The sequence below is a fragment of the Berghia stephanieae genome, chromosome 4, assembly GCF_034508935.2.
Source record: "Berghia stephanieae isolate SIO BIC M18660-M18661 chromosome 4, UCSD_Bste_1.3, whole genome shotgun sequence".
Taxonomy (NCBI): domain Eukaryota; kingdom Metazoa; phylum Mollusca; class Gastropoda; order Nudibranchia; family Aeolidiidae; genus Berghia; species Berghia stephanieae.
In genome coordinates this window covers 86,534,228-86,556,635 of record NC_088363.1, presented here as the reverse complement: position 1 = coordinate 86,556,635, position 22,408 = coordinate 86,534,228, and the positions used below count along the sequence as shown (strand labels likewise).

At 36.2% G+C, this 22,408-nt stretch overlaps 1 protein-coding gene and 1 long non-coding RNA gene across 2 annotated transcripts in view; one reads left to right on the top strand and one right to left on the bottom strand.

Annotated features, from left to right (window-relative positions):
• Positions 1-22,115, top strand: part of LOC144971468 (pleckstrin homology domain-containing family B member 2-like) — a 42,920-nt gene extending 20,805 nt beyond the window's left edge. Inside the window, exons 5-7 of the mRNA XM_078912412.1 lie at positions 8,666-8,776; positions 18,271-18,339; positions 19,687-22,115. Of these exons, the coding sequence (XP_078768538.1) occupies positions 8,666-8,776; positions 18,271-18,339; positions 19,687-19,771 (265 nt within the window). The 3' untranslated portion in view covers positions 19,772-22,115. The remainder of the gene's footprint in view (positions 1-8,665; positions 8,777-18,270; positions 18,340-19,686) is intronic.
• On the bottom strand, positions 656-2,036 carry LOC144971469 (uncharacterized). Its single transcript, XR_013645139.1, has 3 exons — positions 1,918-2,036; positions 1,273-1,412; positions 656-904 (listed from the first exon to the last, which is right to left on the bottom strand). It is a non-coding gene; the product is annotated as an uncharacterized LOC144971469 (long non-coding RNA).
• Positions 22,116-22,408: the final 293 nt, after the last annotated feature.

The window sequence follows — 22,408 nt, the reverse complement described above, 5'->3', positions numbered from 1 at the left end:
AGTTGTTGAAGGATATAGGGAGAGCCCCATTCTATTGTGTACACGGACTGAAAGATCCCTTCTAAAAAATGTGTCTTAATAGATTCACGATGTTCTTCTAATAACCGCAATACAGTTTCATTTTCTTCGGTTTGTTCTACATAACTCGTAGACAATAAACTTGACGAATTTTGTTTCTGTTTTTGTATTTTATTTCCTTTTTGTTCTTGTTTTTGTTGTTGACGTTGTTGTTGCTGTTGTTCACGTCGTTGTTGACGATTTTGTTTTTGTTTATCTCTACGCTGTTGTTTCTTAAAAATTCTTTGCTGTTTTTTAAGCTCTTGTTTTCTTAACTTCTGTTCGTTCTCTTGTATTTTATTTTGTTCTTTAAACTGCTTTTCTTTCAATTTTTCTTCTGGTGAACTGCACTTTACGTTTTTTGATGGTTTTGTAAACTATCTTTCCTAGAGAAGTTCTTTTGACATTTCGAACAAGTATGTACTATAGAATTGTCATGTTTCTGTTTATGACGAATTAAATTATGTAATAATTTAAAACTAATGCCACAAATTTCACAGATGTACATGCTTGGTAACTTAACTATAAATATACAATTCTACTAAATCAAATAACAATTTTTCTGTTTTTGTTTTTTAAAAAGAACGGGAGGAAAAAAAAAAAAAAAAGAATAAAAAGTAAAAATTTTTAAAGTTAAATGAAAGACATATCTAACAACTAATAAATAAAAAAAAAATAACTATAGAAAAAATATTATCTCACTGTTAATCACTAGACGATCTGTTTAAGAGTCTTGAAAAATTCTTCATTCAGATTTTGACTTGTCCTTGTTTTTTACACGCTGTCAATATACCACTGTTGGGGAGGCTCCGGTTTCGTTTGTATAATCGATGGGTTTCTTCCGGTTCTGAAAATAACATATGGTTTAGTTTAAAACTAGAACTGTTTATCTTACAAGTAAAGACATATAGTACAATTTGTAAAAGTAAATAAATAAATAAACAAATAAATAAATACATACATTTACAAAAAAAATGAATGAATGAATGAATGAATGAATAAATGAATGAATGAATGAATGAATGAATGAATGAATGAATGAATGAATGAATGAATGAATGAATGAATTAAACAAAAAGAAAAATCAAAGATAGTTTAAGATAGATCCAAAAAAAATTATAAATAAAAAATAAAAATACATCAATTTTTGATTTTGGTCATCATGTATATATACAAGTAATTATTACAGAGAAATAAGAGAAGATTGCTACTTACTATTGATGGGTCAGCTCACTCCTTTTATCATTTGGGGATTTATTGATCTTCTGTATCCGAGATTTCAATTGTATCGCTGTCCGATAGGATTTCAATGACTTCGGTAGCTTTTGATGATGGTTGTTGAGTGTCCTCAAATTCTGAAACAAGATACGACTTATTTTAGTCGAAATATGTAGCGTTATGAAGAGACATATAGGGTAATTAGATAAATTTGGATACAAACATTTAAACATTTCAATAATAATATTAAAATCAATCCTATTATAACTCAAATGTATTAAGAGAGTTCTATATATAACTATTGAACTAAATATTGAATATTTATCACAATTACCTAAAAATACACCAAAAAAAAAAAAAAAAAAACAACAACAAGAAAACAAGCATACTACTATAATAAAAAAATAATAATTAAATAAATAAAAGACAAAAAGTAGTTGTATTTTGTTTGTTTGTTTGTTTGTTTTTTTTTTTTTTTTGTTTTTTTTTGGTTTGTTTTTTGTTTTTTGTTTTTTTAAAAAGAGGTAAAAATACTAAAATAATAATTAAACTAAAATATTTTATATATAAAAGACACAAATGTAATCTTTAAAGGCGATGTCTTTTCATTTGAATAATAATGCTATTTATCATTTAACTCACGATTTTCTCCGTCGATCGATGAGGGTTCAGGGTCGTTGTTTAAGCACACTAGACGAACGGCTTCCTCTGTGCCTACAACATCTTCGAGCAGTAATGCCTGTAACACTGGTTTAAGTTTAGTCGTAACAATTTCTTTTGTATTGTCAAATGCTTCTTCGAAAAATCGCACAATCTTATCTTCAGGGGGTAGCATCAAACAATCATGCGCCATTTGATTGGGTGCGAAAATGCGACATCCTTCGTAGTTTGAAATATCAATAGCGTATATATGCTTCATTAAGTGGTTTTTAGAAAATTGAATGAAGTTTTCCATATTAAAGTTCTTCTAAAGGAGAAGAAAAACAAAAAACAAACACATATCACAGATTGTTAAAAAAGTAAAACTTTTTGAAAGTGTTACACATCCTAAAATAAAACAGTCAGACTACCGTTGATGACGATAATAATGGTAATGACGAGGACTATTTCTTCATGTTTTCTTGTTGTTTTCTTTTTTTTTTTTAGTTGCCGATTCATCGCTGTCTTTTTTTATTCTTCCTTGGTCAATATGTCGTATGTTTTCTTTGATAATTTTAACAAAGTTTTCAATTCTTTCTTTGTTCAAAGCTATAAACTTATCGGACGATAGAAGTATTCCTCACAACAATAATGCCTAACTTTAATAACAAATGTTGATGACGATAACGATGATGATGATAATGACAATTTACATGTTCTTGTTTCTTTTCTTAGGTTTCAGTTTCTTTGTCGATGGTTCGTTGCTATCCTCTTCATTTTCGTCTTGGTTTGCTAATATATCGTTCACTTTTCTCGACAATTTTAGTAATGCTTTCCACTCGTCTCTATTTAATGCAATGCCTTTTTTCGATGGTAGAAGTTTTCCGTCGTCGTTACTCCCGTAATAACGTATGTGTATCTTCGGGATACCGTTAAACTCACCTACACTTATGTGAATATTTCTATTTCCTATCGGTACAGGCTCCATCGTGAAGAAAATTGAAATAGAAAATAAATCTAAGTTAATTAAAACTCAAACACACAAAAAAATAGAAGAAATCACTTTGAACTTGTATTTCTTTAACGGAAAAGGCAAGCTCGCTGCAGTGGAATGGAAAAAACGAACAGCAGAGCTGAATTTATAGGGTAAAAGAATGCTGACTTTACAAGACTGGGCAAAAAAAATGCTGACGTTGTAGGCGTGGCCAAAAAAAAACGCTGACTCCATAAGCGCGGGAATAGTTATATCAAACGATGGGAAAATACCCAGAGCAAGGTTAAGACTTTATGACCCGTCATCTCAAAACGGTATTAGATCGGAATGAACAAGATTAAGAAAATTGAGTTTAACGTCAAAAGAGTCAAAATTAGGAAAGTTTATTATTTTGAAATTTAACTTACAAAACTCTATTTCCTCAACAAAAGCATTTATTTTAACTCAAATTTGATACAACAGGTTCAAAATTCAATTATACACAAAAGGTTAATCCAAGCTTAACACCGTTTTGAAGTGATTGGTTACGTTTGGTTTTTAAAGTGTTTTTATTTTTTTACGCGGAATATGAAATGTAAACATATGTTTGAACTTTTCAACGACAGAACGGTGCCATCGTAATGAATTACGGCGCTATCGTAATGAATTTTACAGCTGTAAAGGGCGTGAGAAAAGTAAAACGATAGCACAGATGTTTATTATAAAGTGCTTAAGAAGCTTCTGACCTAGAATATCAGGTTTAAGTGCTGTTTTCTCACGAATATAAAATATAAGTTAATTTTCCTCTAACCGAAATTACCGGACGCCTGGAAAAAAAATTATATAGACGAGAACGAGAAACCAAAGGGGATAAGGTTCAAATTCAGGTTCTGAATGAAAGAGGTATATTTAGGACGTGTCTGAAAGTATGGTGTTAACTAGTAACGAGTCTGAAAGAGGATTCGGATTATGTTCGATAAACAGTACAGAAACTGGGTTAGCGTCAACTCTATGTATAATAGAGATAGACAGATAGATAGATGGAGAGAGAGAGAGGGAGAAGGAGAGAGAGAGAGAGAGAGGAAGAGAGAGAGAGAGGAAGAGAGAGAGAGAGAGAGAGGAAGAGAGAGAGAGAGAGAGAGGGAGAGAGAGAGAGAGGAGAGAGAGAGAGAGAGGGAGAGAGAGAGAGAATTTCTATATCGTTAAAAAAAAACAACACGTAATAAATTGCTTGTCACTCTTTGGATAGGACGCTGGACTATCGAAAAGTACTTTCAGCTTGGTCCAACAGACCTAGCTACCTTATCATTGTGTTGTATGGATAGGGAATAAAAAAACAAACAAAAACAAACAAACTCGAACCCACTCCTTTTGTGTGTAAAGCGAGAGCTCTACCAATTGATGTTCCCTTCTAGAGGTTAGGTAGCGCACTTTTATCCTATCGATCAGAAGACTGGTGATAATAATGTAACTGTATTACAAACCAGTATTTAAACGAGAGAACATCTAAAAAAAAAACAAAAAACAATAATAATTTTAAAAAGCAGACAGAACGTAGGGTTTTGACTTTTAACGTAAAATAAGCCACCAGGTGCAGTTGTAAGAAAGAAAACGAATACCAAGACTGTTTCTCACGATATTTAATCTTCGAGGTTGTTTGAAAACGGGTTTATCTAAATATAAACACGAGAGGGCGATAAAGCCTGTGAACTCTCAAGCAGGGAGGGTAAATGTGTTCCAGATGTGGGTGTGGAAACACGCTCAAAAGCTAATGAGATTTGTAGATATTTGTCATGGGAAAGTGTATAATAATTCTCTTTAAAAAAAAAAAAGTTCTAAGTCCAGGAGTCAGACCTGGGAATTGAATAAACACTCCTTATACGATAGCGTGGTCGAGCGGCGTGGTCTTTGCTTCGTACCATAAAGGTTTCAAGTTCGACTACCCGTTACGCTGCGTGGTATTTAACAAGTTACCTTGTTTTACCTCATTTTTACGGCGCTGAGCTGCGGCTGATGCCTTGGTTATGTCAGTCTTCATTTGGACTAGACACTAAAGACACATTTCCCATTGGGAATTAAGAAAGGGATATTCTATATTTAATCAATAACTATAAGTCATTAGACTCAGGTGTACGAAACGGACGTATTATAAAGCATTTGACCATTCGATATATAATCGAACTCAAAATGGGAATTGAATAAACATTCAATAACAAATAATAACAATGAGTCCTTATAAATACATAATCAAACTAAAATCAATACATAATAGATCTAAAAATATCGAACCAATCAAATGATTTCAATAAGCATTAGTATCAGAAAACTAGGTCAAATACAATCTAATAGCCAATAAGATAATTGTATATTTAATCAATAACTATGAGTCATTAGACTCAGGTGGGAGCAAGTAGCAAACGTTCACGTCGTGCTCCTGTAATCCTTCTCTGAAGGAGACTGATTGCTACACTACGCGACCAGAGAGAATAAATTGGGCGGTAAAAGGATAGCCCCTCGGCCCAGACAATGGAAAACTTCAATGTTGTAAGTTTCAACACAGAAGGAATCTCCCATACCAAATGCAAGATACTGACAGAGCTAAAAGCAGATATAATTTGCTTACAGGAAACCCACAAAGACTCAAAACCACCTTGCATACCTGGCATGCAACTAGTAATACACCACGAACACCCAAAATATGGAAGTGCCATGTACACTCGAGAAAAATCTACCATACTGAAAAGCGATGATCACTCAGAAAATGACATTGAGATTCTCAGAGTAGAAACAACACTGATTACCATCATATCTGTGTACAAACCTCCATTAACCCCATTCAAGTGGCCCCAAATGAATCTATCCGATAGAAAACCAACTCTGATCATTGGAGATTTTAACAGCCATAACACTATATGGGGATATGAGCAAAATAACCTTGACGGAGATGCTGTTGAGGAATGGGCGGCCGGCAATGACCTCACAATCCTCCATAACCCCAAAGACAAGAAAACCTTTATGAGTGCCCGGTGGAAGAAAGGTTACAATCCGGACCTGGCATTCATATCCTCTCAACACTTCTCAAACTTTGAAAGGACTGTAGGTGAGCCTATACCGAAATCTCAACACAGGCCTATTACCATCAGCATCAAACCAGCTGTTAAAGCCCTCGAATCAAATGCGATACCACGATTCAATTTTAGAAAAGCAAATTGGGAAAACTTTACTAAAGATTTAGACAATAAGATCACCAATATAAAAAGTGACCCACAGAGATACGACGACTTTAGAACACTCATATGGAAAGTTGCAAAGAAAAACATCCCCAGAGGATGCCGAAAAAGTTATATTCCATGTCTCCAAGATGAAAGCAAGAAACTATATGAAAGATACATTGAATCATACAAGGTGGATCCTTTCAGTGAAGAAACCCTAGAACTGGGTGAAGAACTCACATCAATGATAGCCAATGAAAGATCGGAAAGATGGAAGGAATTAATAACCTCCACCAATATGACCCTAAACAGCAAAAAGGCCTGGACTACAATTTCAAAACTGAATAATGACAAAAATACCCAGACAAGAGTGGCTGCAGTAACACCTGACCAAGTAGCACATCAGCTTCTAGTGAATGGGAAACCAGCCAAGAAAGCACGAGGCCAACTAAAAGCCCTGAAACGTGAAATGGACAAAGCCCTCAAGGATAGTGAAGATCATCTTGACTCTTTTACCCTGGAGGAGCTACTAGAGGCCTTGTCCCATCTGAAGGCAGGAAAAGCATCTGGACTGGATGGAATCACAACTGAGATGATTCAACACTTTGGCCCGAGAACCCTATCCTGGCTATTGGACCTCTTCAATGTATGCGCAAGGACAAACAGGCTGCCAAGTGCATGGAGGAAAGCAAGAGTAGTCGCCCTACTGAAACCGGGGAAAGATCCAAAATCCAAGAAAAGCTATCGCCCGATTTCCCTCCTGTGCATCGCATACAAGCTATTTGAGCGAATGGTTATGTCCCGCATGTCACCCAGTCTAGACGAACAACTGTCTCCAGACCAGGCTGGATTCCGACCAGGACGGTCAACATGTGGTCAACTTCTTAACCTTACACAATTCATAGAAGATGGGTTTGAGACAAAACGGGTCACTGGCACAGTCTTCGTCGACCTCACTGCAGCCTATGACACAGTGAATCACAAGATCCTACTCCTCAAAGTGGCTAAAATGATAAAGAATAAGAAAATTGTAAATATTATCCAGTCACTTCTCGAAAACAGGCGCTTCTTTGTTGAAATGGATGGCCGGAAGAGCAGGTGGCGCACCCAGAAGAATGGTCTTCCCCAAGGATCAGTGCTAGCTCCAACACTTTTCAACATATATACAAATGATCAGCCTGAGTTCCCAAATATCCGCCGATTCATATATGCTGATGACCTATGCCTCGCAACACAGGGTGTGTCCTTCCAACCAATCGAGAGCAGACTGACAAATGCCCTAGACACCCTTACAAAGTACTACACTAAAAACTCGCTGAACGCCAACCCAGGGAAAACACAAGTGTGTGCATTTCACCTCAACAACCACCAAGCCCACAAAAAACTTAACATCAAGTGGAATGGCCAGACATTAGAGTACAACTACCACCCAGTGTACCTCGGAGTGACGCTTGATCGGACTCTGTCCTTCAGAGAACACGTGAGGAAGACCAAGGCAAAAGTGTCCACGCGTAATGCCCTCCTTGGAAAGCTGGCAAACATGAACTGGGGAACTGACCCTAAAACTCTAAGGACCACAGCATTGGCCCTCAGCTACTCAACTGCGGAGTACTGCTCAGCTGTATGGGCCCGATCATGCCATGCCTCCAAGCTAGACCCCGAGCTCAACAACGCCTGCCGGATCATAACGGGCCAGCTGAGAGCAACACCATTACCACTGGTCTACCGTGCAGCAGGAATAGCCCCACCACACATTCGGAGGGAAGCTCATGCCCAAATACAAAAATACAAACAGGAAATGGACCAGAGACACCCCCTTCATGACCACAATTGCCCCAAAAGCAGGCTCAAATCAAGAAAAAGCTTCCTCACAGTAGAGAGCCTTCACCCAGACCACTCAGCATTCTTCCGCCTGGACAAATGGGTAGAATGGGACAAGACAGCAAACGATGCCCTCCAGCCCCCAACAGAAAAGCTCCCAGCAGGCACAGACCTCAAGAGAAAAGAATGGGTGGCGCTGAACAGAGCTAGAGCAAAGGTGGGAAACACCGCCACCAACCTCTTTAAATGGAAAATCTCACCGGGCACTGAATGCCCATGCGGTCACCCCAGACAGACCATGGACCACATCCTGTCCGAATGCTCGCTGGGACCTCACTGCACCAATGCTGACCTGAGGGAATGCAACCAGACTGCCCGGGACTGGCTGACTCACTGGCGCGACAAGATATGATGATGATTAGACTCAGGTGTACGAAACGGACGTATTATAAAGCATTTGACCATTCGATATATATTCGAACTCAAAATGGGAATTGAATAAAGATTCAATAACAAATAATAACAATGAGTCCTTATAAATACATAATCAAACTAAAATCAATACATAATAGATCTAAAAATATCGATTAGCAGGTAAAAAAACGATCACACCAATCATCCACATCCATCTTTTTAATCTGGTTCTAGTCATTCAGCTCTCAATATACTACTGACCTTCATCGTCAGCAAAATAGCTATGTATACAATAAATCATTATAACAAAACCAATTCGACTGCATTGCAGACACTGGCGATACTTGCTCGACAAGGCACGTACTGAAAGAGACTGTTCTACACCCAGATATACAACAACTGTGTTGGATCCCATTGACGAAACAGAGACAAAAAAGAAAAGGTAGAGTGACAGTGGCGTGGCATGCTCACAGTATAAGGTGGTGCCAGAATTAGAAGACAATTACTTAAAACATGCTATATTTGTAAATGCAAAAGAAAGAAAAAAATTTGAAGAAAAGATTTACACAAATAAGAAAGAGGCGGTATATACTATTTTTCAGTTTTATTTTTTTTTTTAATGCTGTAATCCATTTTTAAAAGATGGAGCGGTGCCAGGCACCACCAAATCAACCAATATAGCCACGACCCTGCAGAGTGTAGAATTGTTTTGTTCCATTATCAAATAAAAAAAACAAAACAAAACAAAAAAATAGGGCGCAGGCACCAGTGTAAGATAAAAATCTGAACAAGTGTGTATATTTTTTGTCTGGCACCTTTCATACACAGTTGTTGTTCAGATCTTTGTTTCATTTCATTCCACCACTTGTGTGAAATGTGACCAAAGCCGTACTATGTTTAGTTGTGTTGAACCCGACGTGCCCTTATTTGCAGGTCTAATAACCTAATGCATTATGGACTCATTGTTAGGAAGGAAAAAATTATTTTTGTTTAATGACGCAAAATATTGTCCATTACAACAATGTTAAACTAGGCTCATTATTGTGTTCGGTGTCAGACCTGCATATATGTGCACGTCGGCTGAACCTGATGCTTAGACTTGAATTTTAATCTGAATGTATACAATTTGATTTTAAATAATTGCCTTTAATAAGAATAACTAATTCGTGATTCTTGATATTTCTCTTTTTTTTAAGGGTATAAAAAAAATTAATAAAAAAATACCTTATTCCTAACATTTTGACTTTTAACTATTTGTTTATCCCATATTATAGTTTATTCCAACATAATACCATAATGATGCGACGGGTAACAATTAATTCGACAAATTGAAAGATTGTAATATAATAGCTTATATTGTAGTTAAATAGATTTTCATAGTGCAGTTTCGTAATGAGAATTTACTTACTTTTGTTCAACACTAGATATAACCATGGGGTTTTTTTTTCATGTCGTGATTATTCTTTTCCCTTTTCTGTTTTAATTGCAAACCTAAACGATTTTTTTTTTTGGACCAAGATAGCAATAACAGCGATCGCAGTGATACGCCTGTATGTGGTTAACACGTTACTCTCTGCTCTATAGATAGAATGCGCTTGGCCAAGGAGTTCACAACATTGCCATCCGGAAGTATAACGGACCAACACACAAACTCTGTGTAACCATGAACTTTTATAGGTTGGTTAATACGGTTTAGTGAGAACAACTCACAAACGCGGATGGCAAAAACAATAACAAAGGCCTGAGTGACGTCATCTGCATACTATCTATATATATGTGACCCATCGTCTCAAAAAGGTTTTATGTCGGGATGAACAAGGTACTGAAAGGTCAATTTTAAGCTTAACTGGTCAAGATAACGAAATGTCGGTTTTCAGTACTTTAAAATTCTATATTTTTTCTTCAATAATCCATACATGGACTCAACCCAAGTCTGATGGTTTTGATCATAGATTCTATTCTTAGCACTTTGATCATCCCGACTTAATACCGTTTTGAGGCGGCCGGTCACACACACACACACACACACACACACACACATATATATATATATATATATATATATATATATATATATATATTTATAAATATATATATAAATATATATATATATATATAATATATATATATATATATATATATATATATATAAGAGAGAGAGAGAGAGAGAGAGAGAGAGAGAGAGAGAGAGAGAGAGAGAGAGAGAGCATTAAACATTCTCCATAATGACAAAAACAGGTTGAAAAGGCATGACGTTGTGTAATGTTGCAGTTTAATCCCATACAACGTGTGTAGGCCCTTGTGCGTATTTAATTTGTGGTCGAAAGATATGACAATCACCTTCGGATCTGTAGATTCCTGGTTCGTGTGTTGTTGGGGGCTAGCTGTGCAAAGTTGAATCCTTTTAAAACCCTCTTTTCTCATATTCTCTCACCGCACTCAGATGTAAAATGAGTACGTGGTTGTTGACAGCGCAGCGTTGTCTTTGTCGAAAAAAAAAATCATTAAACAAACAAACAAACAAAAACCGAACATACTGTCTCTCTCTCCTCTGGGGAAATCAAATGAAATTTACTCATAATGCGGCCTTTGTTTACGTGTTCCATTGGATTCAGTAGTCTGATGTCACGCGCCTGGCAACGGCGGCCATCTTGGTTCTAAACAAAGAAAATCTTTACTTTTTATTCTTCATGCTGGCGAGAACTTTTCATTCCCTTTTCATATGCCTTGTGATCAGAATGTGTAAAAGTCAAAACATGATCAAATTGATGGGGTTTTTTTCCTCTGGATACGCTTTTAAGCTCGCCGGAGAAATATTCATACGGCGTCCGCCATTGTTCCGATAGTTAAGAGCCAGTGTTACTAAGTTACCATACGTCATTAGGAAGGAAGTGACGGTACGACTATTGAATCCCATCTTGACTGTGTCTATAGATACTATGCAGATGACGTCACTCAGGCCTTTGTTATTGTTTTTGCCATCCGCGTTTGTGAGTTGTTCTCACTAAACTGTATTAACCTGACTATAAACGTTCATGGTTACACAGAGTTTGTGTGTTGGTCCTTTATACTTCCGGATGGCAATGTTGTGAACTCCTTGTAGACTAAGGGCTACCGGGACCCCCACTCCCCCCCCCCCCCCCCCCCCCATCCCCTGGGGATTTTATGAGACCAATTTTTCTCGTTAGTATAACATCTAAGCTATCCGTTTATGGCCGGCTGCCAAAAAAATAGTGTCATCTTTACAGAGTTATTGCCCCTGAAAGGTCATTCGGTGCAAAAATTTCTAAAAATTCATAAAATGCTTTTTTGTATTTTAAAACATGTCTAATTTAATATAACTAAATATTATGTTTGAAACTGATTATTTGAGGGTCATTTTGAAATACATACAAACTATCTTTACTAATGACAAATAGAAAATTAATAAACAAAAACATCATTTTCTCGAAATACATATTATAGCATTTTAGGATGAGAATGTGAACTACTGAGAATAGGTGTCCTTGAAATACATTTATATTATAATTGTGACACACACACTCACCACATTCACACATAATATATATATATTCTGTTATGGTTTGAGAGGTATGGAACATACTCATTTTTCTTAACAGTTCATCATCCACCCATTGGTCACAGTCTGAAAAATCATCCTCTGATTCAGAAGACCATTCCTCTTCACCATCCTCTTCCTCAATGTCATCTTCTTTAGGTTGCTGTTCATCAACAATAATGTTAACTAGTTCTTTTGGTATAATGTCATCATCTCCAAACCAGTCGATCACCAGACTACCAGAAGCTGTCCTTTTCCAACCGTTTTCCTCGGGTTTTGGAATTTCAGGGAAGTTTGATGCTGCTTGCTTCCAAACCATTGCTTGAAAGTTTGCTCTCTTGCTATGCATCTGTAGACCTTTCTTACAGGGAGGGAGCTGGGACAAATCAATGCCTTTACAGTGGGAGAGGGGTCTGTCATCTCCAGGGGTGAATCTTTTTCTCACCGTATCAGCTCTTAGTTTGTTGACGTCATTTGCTCTGCTGTCTCCATCCATTTGACACACAAACTTTTCAAGCTTTGATAAAACATCTTGATGTAGCACTTCTTGATTTCCCAATTCAGAAAATAAGTGTGTGAAATATTTATGTTTTGTCAATAGGGCAAATGGACGTACTTTTCCTTTTCCAGCAAAGCAGCTGGTAGTGTGAAACTGTGAAATCCCAACATAGCGTCACATATTTCTGGTGATAATTTGCTAGAAAGGTTTGTGATGTTGAGAAACCTTCTGTTTTCCCTGAACCTGTGTCAAAAAGTAAAGGGACTTCAATTTTCTTTGCAAATGCCAAAAGCAACAAAAAGACATCAGTATCTGGTGATCTTACTACAATTTCTTCCTTGAATGTTGAGCTGCATATGTACAGTGAACAATAATTTTGGTGTCAGCTTCTTCGTGACTGCAATTCAGCTCAGGCATTGGTCTAGAGTCTGTGGTTATTCCATTCTCACTACTCAGCTGTACACATGTGTTTTCGATCGCAAAGAAAATGTTTCTGCCTTGGAGTTTTGATGCGTATTTGTCTGACTCCCATTCTTGTAAAATTAGCTTCCAGTCGCTTGGCACTTTTGTTAACGGTCCTCCAATAAGAAAAGTGTTATTTGAAGAATCACCCCTTCGAGATCTTTCTGTTGCTTTTATTGAATCCTCGAGGTATCTGTCTGTAATGAAATGAAGGTCTGTAGACTTTGGGAGTGTGCTGAACAGTTTCAGAGCCAGTTCAACAAATGTTTCTGGTAATGAAACCAATGCTTGGAGAACTGCATTGCCATCAACAATGTAGATGCTTTTCAGGAAATTCATTCTTGAGTCAGCAATTTCATATTTCTCCATTCTATTCATAAGTGTAGCTTTGTTAGTCTTCAAGAAAGATTCATCACTTGTTGCTAAAGCCCACGGAACTGGGCTTAGTGGATAGCATATCACTTTACAAAGATTAATGTTATGACACTGGCTTAACATGAGCAACTGGCCAAACATATCTCTTTGGGCTGTAATTTTCAATGTTTTCGTTTTGTTGGAACTTATTTTACTATGACGAGCATCTTTTTGAGTCAATTTCTTCCTGCAGCTTTCAAGGTACTTTGCTTCACGTGATATCAGACAATAATTTTCTGTCAACCCTATCAAGCGGCTATTTCCTCTGAAATGGGCAGCTTCACATATGGAAGATTTTGAAGACTCTGTTTGACACTTTACAAGCTTATCTTTTCTTCTGTTTACATATTTCTCTTTTCGCTGACAAATGATACATTCATCTGGAAAACAAGGTCCTGTCAGTGATTCAACACATCTTCTTTTAAGACTATTATCTTCATTACTGTTGGATTCCAGTTTTCTTTTCTTTTCAAGCCGTACATATTTCAATTTCAGGCTAGTGAAACTTTTCAAACAAGGACGATGGAAGCCATGTTCTTGACCTGGGTGATCTGGAAGATTGTCACAGATGTGTGCACATCTTTCATTGATGTCATCACTCTCAAGTCGAATTATCTTAACTTTTTGAACATTTTCCCATGCCTCCTCTGTAAAAGTTTTTAGGAAACTGTGATTTGCTAAATTGGGATAATGAATAACACAGGTTTTCTTCACTGTCTTTGGTCGCTTATGTCTATCTTTTTTCAAAGAAACAGGCTCTTCGGAAGCCATTACACAATCAAGTTGATGAGTTAATATATTGATGTGAGCTTATAATGTCAATTTATTTTGTCATATTATTTCATTCTGAAATTTATAAAAAAAGAAAGAAAAAGGTTAGGAACAATTGACACTCTAACAATGGGGAGGATTACTGTACTCGCTAGCCATTTTGAAATCAAATTTTATAAAAAGAGCTGGCTAGTCTAGTAAGACAACTAATCAATGATGAATTATTTAATTTTGTATGAGGCATACAGAAAGAGTTCTTATCTTAGGTCATGTCTAAGGGCAGGCACACGGAAAAGGAAACATATGGAAAGGGACACATGAATGTAAACAGTGAAACACAAAGTAGAATTTTCATGTCAACACAACTTTGTTGTCATAGAAAGACAAATCGAATGATAGGGTATACTATAGATATCAGCATCTTTCATATTTACCCATCTATTAAGCATTCTATCATTTAAAGAAAACCAACAATATGATGCTTTTCATCTTAGTTGGTGTTATCTTAATACATGTAGCAGGCTTTATGGACTTACTTATGGACATACTTATATGATGTCAGCTTTTATCAGTTATAATATGAAAACAGGCAATAGGCAAGCACAAAGACTAACCCTCATTAGTCATAGGTTTAAAAAAATAATTGAAGCATGTTGTTTTCTTTTGGGTGTTGAAGAGGATATACTATTTTGGTCTCTCTGACTAAACGTACATTTGGGCGCTGATATTGATATAACCTATTTGAAGTGCTAGCGCCCTAAAAAGGCCAATAAACAAACAAAGACTAACCTGAAACCGAAACTATAGAAAAATATGGGAAGGGACACATGAATGAAAACAGTGGAACACAAAGCAGAATTTTCATATTTCATGTCAACACAACTTTGTTCTCACAGAAAGACAAATTGAATGATAGGGTACATTATAGACATCACCAGTTTAGTGTTACTTTTTTCCTTTCATAAGTACCAATGGTGAATCTAATAATCCGCATTATAATATTTTTCTATGACAAGAACTGCAAACCCTTATTTTTTAAATAGTTATTTCAGCAAAGCTGACACTGAAAAGCTGATTTCAGTGTTTACCTTGACCCTACCCTAAAAAAGTGCGTGAGCATCATGCTTACCGGAACCACCCCCCCCCCCCCCCCCCCCAAACCAGAGTCAGACTAGATGTGACCCCCCCCCCCCTCCCCATCTCTCCTTGGGCTGATGTAATTAAAAATGATCCCTAAGTACCAAATTTCTCCTGTCATATAACAATAAACTGCTTTCATTTTGCTATATACCTTTCTCTAATCCACCAAGGGGAATAACTGCTCTGTCAACAGCACAATCACAAAATATCCAATATCTTCAAAACTAGTGAATAAAAATTTACGAAATTTTAGATTTAGGTCTAACTATACACAGGCTATAACACTTTCTCTTTGATGTATATAGAAATATGTAATGCTCTAAAGTTATATAACAGTGTCTGTGAAACTTTTTTGAAAATTTGAATATTTTAAAATTCATCCTTGAAGTTCATAAATACTAAATACTCTGAACCTTGAATTTAGTTATTATTTATCTAATATAGTCTATATACATCAGTGCAATCCAAATTTGTGACATGTGTGATGAAAACTAAGGAAGTTATGGCAGTTTAAAGTTTGGCAGTGGCAAGCTCATTTTAACGCACTTGATGACCTTTCAAGGGCAATAACTCTGTGAAGATGACACTTTTTTTTTGGCAGCCGGCCAGAAATGGAAAGCCCACACATTATATTTACTTAAAAAATTGGTCTCATAAAATCCCCAGGGGGAGGGAGTGTTTCGCCCATTGGCCCTGGGTCTATTGGTCAAGCGCATTCTATCTATAGATAGTATGCGCTTGGCTAAAAAGTTCATAACATTGCCATCCGGAAGTATAACGGACCAACACACAAAACTATGTGTAACCATGAAATTTTATAGTCCTGTTCAGACCGCTTAGTGAGAAGTACTCATAAACGTGGATTGCAAAAAAAAAAAAAAAAAAACAATAACAAAGACACGAGTGACGTCATCTTCGAACTATCTATAGATAGTATGCGCTTGGCTAAGAAGCTCATAACATTGCCATCCGGAAGTATCACGGACCAACACACAAACTCTGTGTAACCATGAACTTTTATAGTCTGGTTAATACAGTTTAGTGAGAACAACTCACAAACGCGGATGGCAAAAACAATAACAAAGGCCTGAGTGACGTCATCTTCGAACTATCTATATATAAAACATAATCGGCGCCAGTGCTTGATGACCAGTAAACATTACCGTAAGAGCGATTGTCACTGACAGTCGTGCTGTCACAACGGCTTGTTGTTGACGTGTGTAAGATAGGCGATCCATCATTCATTTTGGAATTATTTTAGTTCAAAACAATAATGTTTCACAAAGTCCTTGTTTGATATTCATATAAAATACATCCATTGAATAACAGAATGTCACAATCACACCAGTCTAAAAATCAGTATTCAACTCATAGGAATGGGCATGATCTATAGATAGTATGCGCTTGGCTAAGAAGCTCATAACATTGCCATCCGGAAGTATAATGGACCAACACACAAAACTGTGTGTATCCATGAACGTTTATAGTCGGGTTAAAACAGTTCAGTGAGCATTACTCATAATTGCGGATGGCAAAAAACAATAACAAAGACCTGAGTGACGTCATCTTCGAACTATCTATATTAACTTTCCATGTGCTCAAGGTCATTGGTCACATTGCAAAATGTGCTCAAAGTGACCTACTTTGTGAAAAGTGTTCACATATTTTGAACTATCTAACATCACGATTGATGTTTATAACTTTTGTAAACAAAGCAGCGTGTTTACATTTGTTAAGACATATCCAATCGTTGGATAGCAACAAATCATGTGATTGATGACTTGGTTGGACGAAAACATGAATATAGATCGCTCCCATTGTGTATTAAAATTTTAAAAGATATGGCAAGACAACAAACACGCGTCTGTATACTAGGTGTGTTACAAATGCATTATATAGATAGTTCGAAGATGATGTCACTCAGGTCTTTGTTATTGTTTTTTGCCCTCCGCGTTTATGAGTAATGCTCACTGAACTGTATTAACCTGACTATAAACGTTCATGGATACACACAGGTTTATGTGTTGGTCCGTTATACTTCCGGATGGCAATGTTATGAGCTTCTTAGCCAAGCGCATACTATCTACATAAGAGTCATTCCGTTGGCCCAACGGCTTCTCACAGTAGCCATTGTACAGTTATAGATAGTATGCAGATGACGTCACTCAGGCCTTTGTTATTGTTTTTGCCATCCGCGTTTGTGAGTTGTTCTCACTAAACTGTATTAACCAGACTATAAAATTTCATGATTACACAGAGTTTGTGTGTTGGTCCGTTATACTTCCGGATGGCAATGTTGTGAACTCCTTGGCCAAGCGCATACTATCTATAGCCTGACACCGTGGCCTTCGTACTAAATGCCAGTCCTTTGTCATAAAGAAAAGATCGTGAGTTGTATTCAATAGTTCAACAAATGGAATCACTCGTTTCCTTGAGCCCTCCTAACGAGAACCGTGGCCTTCTTAAAGTTATGGCCTGACACTGACCAAAAAATGACGTCAAAATGCCAGTCTTTTGCCACAAACGAAATCAAATCGTGAGTTGCATTCAATAGTTCAACAATGGAATCACTCGTTCCTTGAGCTCTACTAACGAAACCGTGGCTTCTAAAGTTAGGCCTGACACTGACCAAAAAGTGACGTCAAAAGCATCTTTGCACAAACGAAAACAATCGTGGTTATTCAATAGTTCAACCAATGAATGTCAGGCTATAGATAGAAGCGCTTGGCCTAATCTTATCATCCGTTTTGAGACGAGGTCCATTGTCTAAGTGTGACTCACGGTCGTCATGGGATTAGTTGACCTGGGATTTTTTAATATTTTAATTTTATTATTAATAAATGGAATAATCCAGGAGTGACGAATAAATGCGAAAAGGTCTTTGGATGATAATAACCAAAGTCATTTAAATTGCGGTTCTAAACCATTTATCATGTTGCTGTATGTAATTTACAACATATATTTTTAAATATCGCCTCTTTCCTATTCACACACACACACACACATACACACACACACACACACACACACACACACAGCAAACATAAATTTACCTAGCTTTTTTTTTTTCTTTTTTTTTTCTTAAATCCAGAAGCTGCTGTGTATGTACATGCTTATACCTTTCATTCCACAATCAAGTCAGAGAAATAAGCTATTTAAGGTGAGCATCAGTAAAATGACTTACGAACTAAAAGGGAGACGGTGATGGTGGGAGAGGAAGAGAATGAGTAGGAGTATGAGGAGAATGAGGGCGAGAGGAGAGTCTGAAGACAGACCATAATTAATTTATAAACTTGTCGAATTATGTCTATGAATTAATTTGTCGACCCAGCCACTACATTCGGAAAGAAACAAGAGAATGGGTTGATTTTTTTTGTTTTTTTTTTTTTTTTTTTTTTTGTTTTTTTGGTTGTTTTTTTTTTTTTTTTGATATTCGGAAAATAATTATTTCTGCATTTCGGCACGTCTAGTGAGCTAAACATTTGACGCATTACATTTTAATTTTCCTTTTTAATCAATGGTCGGTCGAAGTTGGAGGCCAGAACTATTATATGTACTGTGCTCTTTGTTCATGTAAGGTAGAAAACCATTAGATAACCAGTTAACTGTTGTACTCCAGAAAGACGCTTATTTTTTATTTTTTTTTAATGGTCAGAAAACTTAGGTAAAATAAGGACGCTTCTGAATGGTTTCAGTAGATAACCAGTTAACTGTCGTACTCCAGAAAGAGGCTTATTTAAAAAAAAAATTTTTATGGTCAGAAAACTTAGGTAAAATAAGGACGCTTCTGAATGGTTTCAGTAGATAACCAGTTAACTGTCGTACTCCAGAAAGAGGCTTATTTTTAAAAAAAAAATTTTTATGGTCAGAAAACTTAGGTAAAATAAGGACGCTTCTGAATGGTTTCAGTAGATAACCAGTTAACTGTCGTACTCCAGAAAGAGGCTTATTTAAAAAAAAAAATTTTATGGTCAGAAAACTTAGGTAAAATAAGGACGCTTCTGAATGGTTTCAGTAGATAACCAGTTAACTGTCGTACTCCAGAAAGAGGCTTATTTAAAAAAAAAAAATTTTTATGGTCAGAAAACTTAGGTAAAATAAGGACGCTTCTGAATGGTTTCAGTAGATAACCAGTTAACTGTCGTACTCCAGAAAGAGGCTTATTTTTAAAAAAAAAATTTTTATGGTCAGAAAACTTAGGTAAAATAAGGACGCTTCTGAATGGTTTCATTAGATAACCAGTTAACTGTTGTACTCCAGAAAGACGCTTATTTTTTATTTTTTTTTAATGGTCAGAAAACTTAGGTAAAATAAGGACGCTTCTGAATGGTTTCAGTTCCAAAGTAACAATCCGGATATCTTTTAAAGAAAATTAAAATCATTCTTATTGTCTTTATTTGATATACTAAATTTTCACCCCAAATACGTATGAAGAAATATACCGACACAATTAATCCACCCATTTCTATCCCCCCCCCCCCCCCGCCCCCCCCCAATTCATCATCAGGCCAGCGACTCAGGGAAGCACGAGGCCAAGACAGAAACACAAACGTAGAGTATCCTGGAATGACAACATCACGATGATATCCTGACCTAAAGTTCTAGATTTTAAAATTTGTTACAGTGAATGATATAATCAGTCGGATGGTGAAAAGATTTGAAGTGAGATATTGCCAAGTTTAGTTAGAAGGTCATTTTTTAAATCAAAAAATGAGTTCTTGTCATAAATGATTAAAATAACCATTTTTATAAATCTTCGGGAAATATCAAAGCTTAATTTCACTTCTAAATATTTTTTTTTTAACATCTAGTCAAGTTGAAAAAGTACCAAATTTGAGAAAAGTTGCTGGATACCTTTCCTATACACCTGACCATAACTTCATGAATAATCACCACATTTACTTCAAATAAGGATTAAAATGCTCTGGGGAGCATATTCTTTCAGAAAATGAAAAAAATAAAAAAGCAAATCCAAAATTTTCAACTTCCTATTGATTACGCCATGCATTGACACAATACAATGGAATCCTGTTAAAGCCAACACCGCCTGACCAGAACGATTGGTTGACTTTATCCATTATTAACTCTCTCCTTGCCGACCATTTTCAGTATTTTCCCAAAATGGCAGGCTTACCCAACAGAAGAAAAAAAATTGATTTTTTAAATTCAAACAATCTCTTTACAAAACAACTTCATGTTTTTATTAAACAAAGATTATTATTGTGAGGTGCAAAATAAATCTGAAAAAGAAAAAATGTATAATGTGTGGTAACAAATGTGACGATTTTGCTGTAGGTGGTAAGGAGAGGGTTAATGGAACACACTTAGATAAAGAACTTACTTACTTATCGGAACCAGCGACCACCTGAGCTCTAGCCCTTCGGTCTTGTGCCATGACGTAGTAGTTAGACGTCTTTTGTAGTTGTTCCAGGTGACTATAAAGTGTGTTACTGATGCTTGGATTTGGTGGGAGGAATGTGCATCTCAAGTCTTCAAGAGGTTGACATTCAAGCAAGTGGTGTGTTACTGTTTCATTGGGGTGTTGACATAGGGGGCAGGAAGGGGATTTGTCTTTTGAAATTTTGCTTAAATGGTTGTTGAGCGGTATGTGTTGTGTTCTTAGTTGAAAGTTAGATAAAGAACAGAAAATGTTGGACTGACAAGAAGTGTTGATTGTAAGCAGAAGTTGACTTTCTGAAGATTCCACTTTAGAATGAGCAATTATGTATAATAAAATGCGCTTGTGATAGTGAGTTTGATAGTTTTTGTCAAGACACACACACACACACACACACACACGCACAAACAAACACGTTTATATATTTATATATTGTGTATGTATGTATGTATGTATGTATGTATGTATGTATGTATGTGTTATGTATGTATGTATGTATGTATGTATGTATGTATGTATGTATGTATGTATGTATGTATGTATGTATGTATGTATGTATGTATGTATAAATGCATGTATGTATATTTGTACGTACATATATTATGTATGTCTAATAAATGTATGTATATATGTATATTATATTTTTGTATTTTACGTAGAGATATGATGATAATGCAGTTTGCCTAAGATTTGCATTAAGTGTTGTTTCACTATGTTACATATTTGATGCTTCTACTTTAAGCATCACTGCTTTTCCTCTTGATAGGGGAACGTACTTTGTATTAAACACTTATTTTCAAAGTGAACTTACAAGGAAACAAATAAGCCTTCATTTATTTCTTCCCGGTATGAGTCAATCAAAGTGTATGATTTTTGTACGTAATACTGGCATGGCAGTTTTTTGCAAAATAAAATCCAAAATTTTGCAAACAGATTCCCAAATTTAGCAAGCAGAAATCACCAAAATTTGCAAATTTTTTGCCAAAAAAATGCGATTCATTTTCGTTTTTAGGGGATTTATGGCGCTTGCAACACATTAAGGTCATATCAGTGCCAGTAAAAAGGAAGAAAATGGGAAAGTAAAAAGTTATTGCACCCAAGAAAAGGTAAGTCAAAGGGGAATTGCTTCAAATAGGAAACAGATGTAGATTCCAAAAGCATACTATCAAAGTACTTAGTTTGAGATCACCTATAAGTCTCATCCGGACACAAGCACAATATCCAACAAAGAGGAATACACTCAAATGCTTACATTATACATTTAAAATAACAAATATAATAATACATAACAGAGAGATGATTCACAAGGAAAAAAATATCTCCCAAAAAATTAACTATGCATTTGACTGTTTCCCTTTCACTCTCAGCCAGGGACTCCGACCAGGGACAGGACAGAACCAAGTAATCTCATTCCAAGACAAAGACAGAAAGCATATTGGACAACAGACATAGGGGGATAGAAGACACAGTATGAAACCCCCTGCCCACTATGGGAGAGAGAGAGAGAGAGAGAGAGAGAGAGAGAGAGAGAGAGAGAGAGAGAGGAGAGAGAGAGAGAGAGAGAGAGAGAGAGAGAGAGAGAGAGAGAGAGAGAGCGAGAGAGAGAGAGAGAGAGAGATTTTCACAAAACTATCTTTTTGTTTTTGTCTGCTTTAGACATTTTGTGGGGGCGATGACCCAACTAAGTTTGAGAACTACTGTGTATATGACGGTCTATATTTATACACCCCTTACAGTCTTTTTTTTTTTAAGATGGTCTACTGTATATTTGTATATAAGACATATAAACATATCTTTTCAGAAAATATTTACTTAATGGAATTTTAATTGT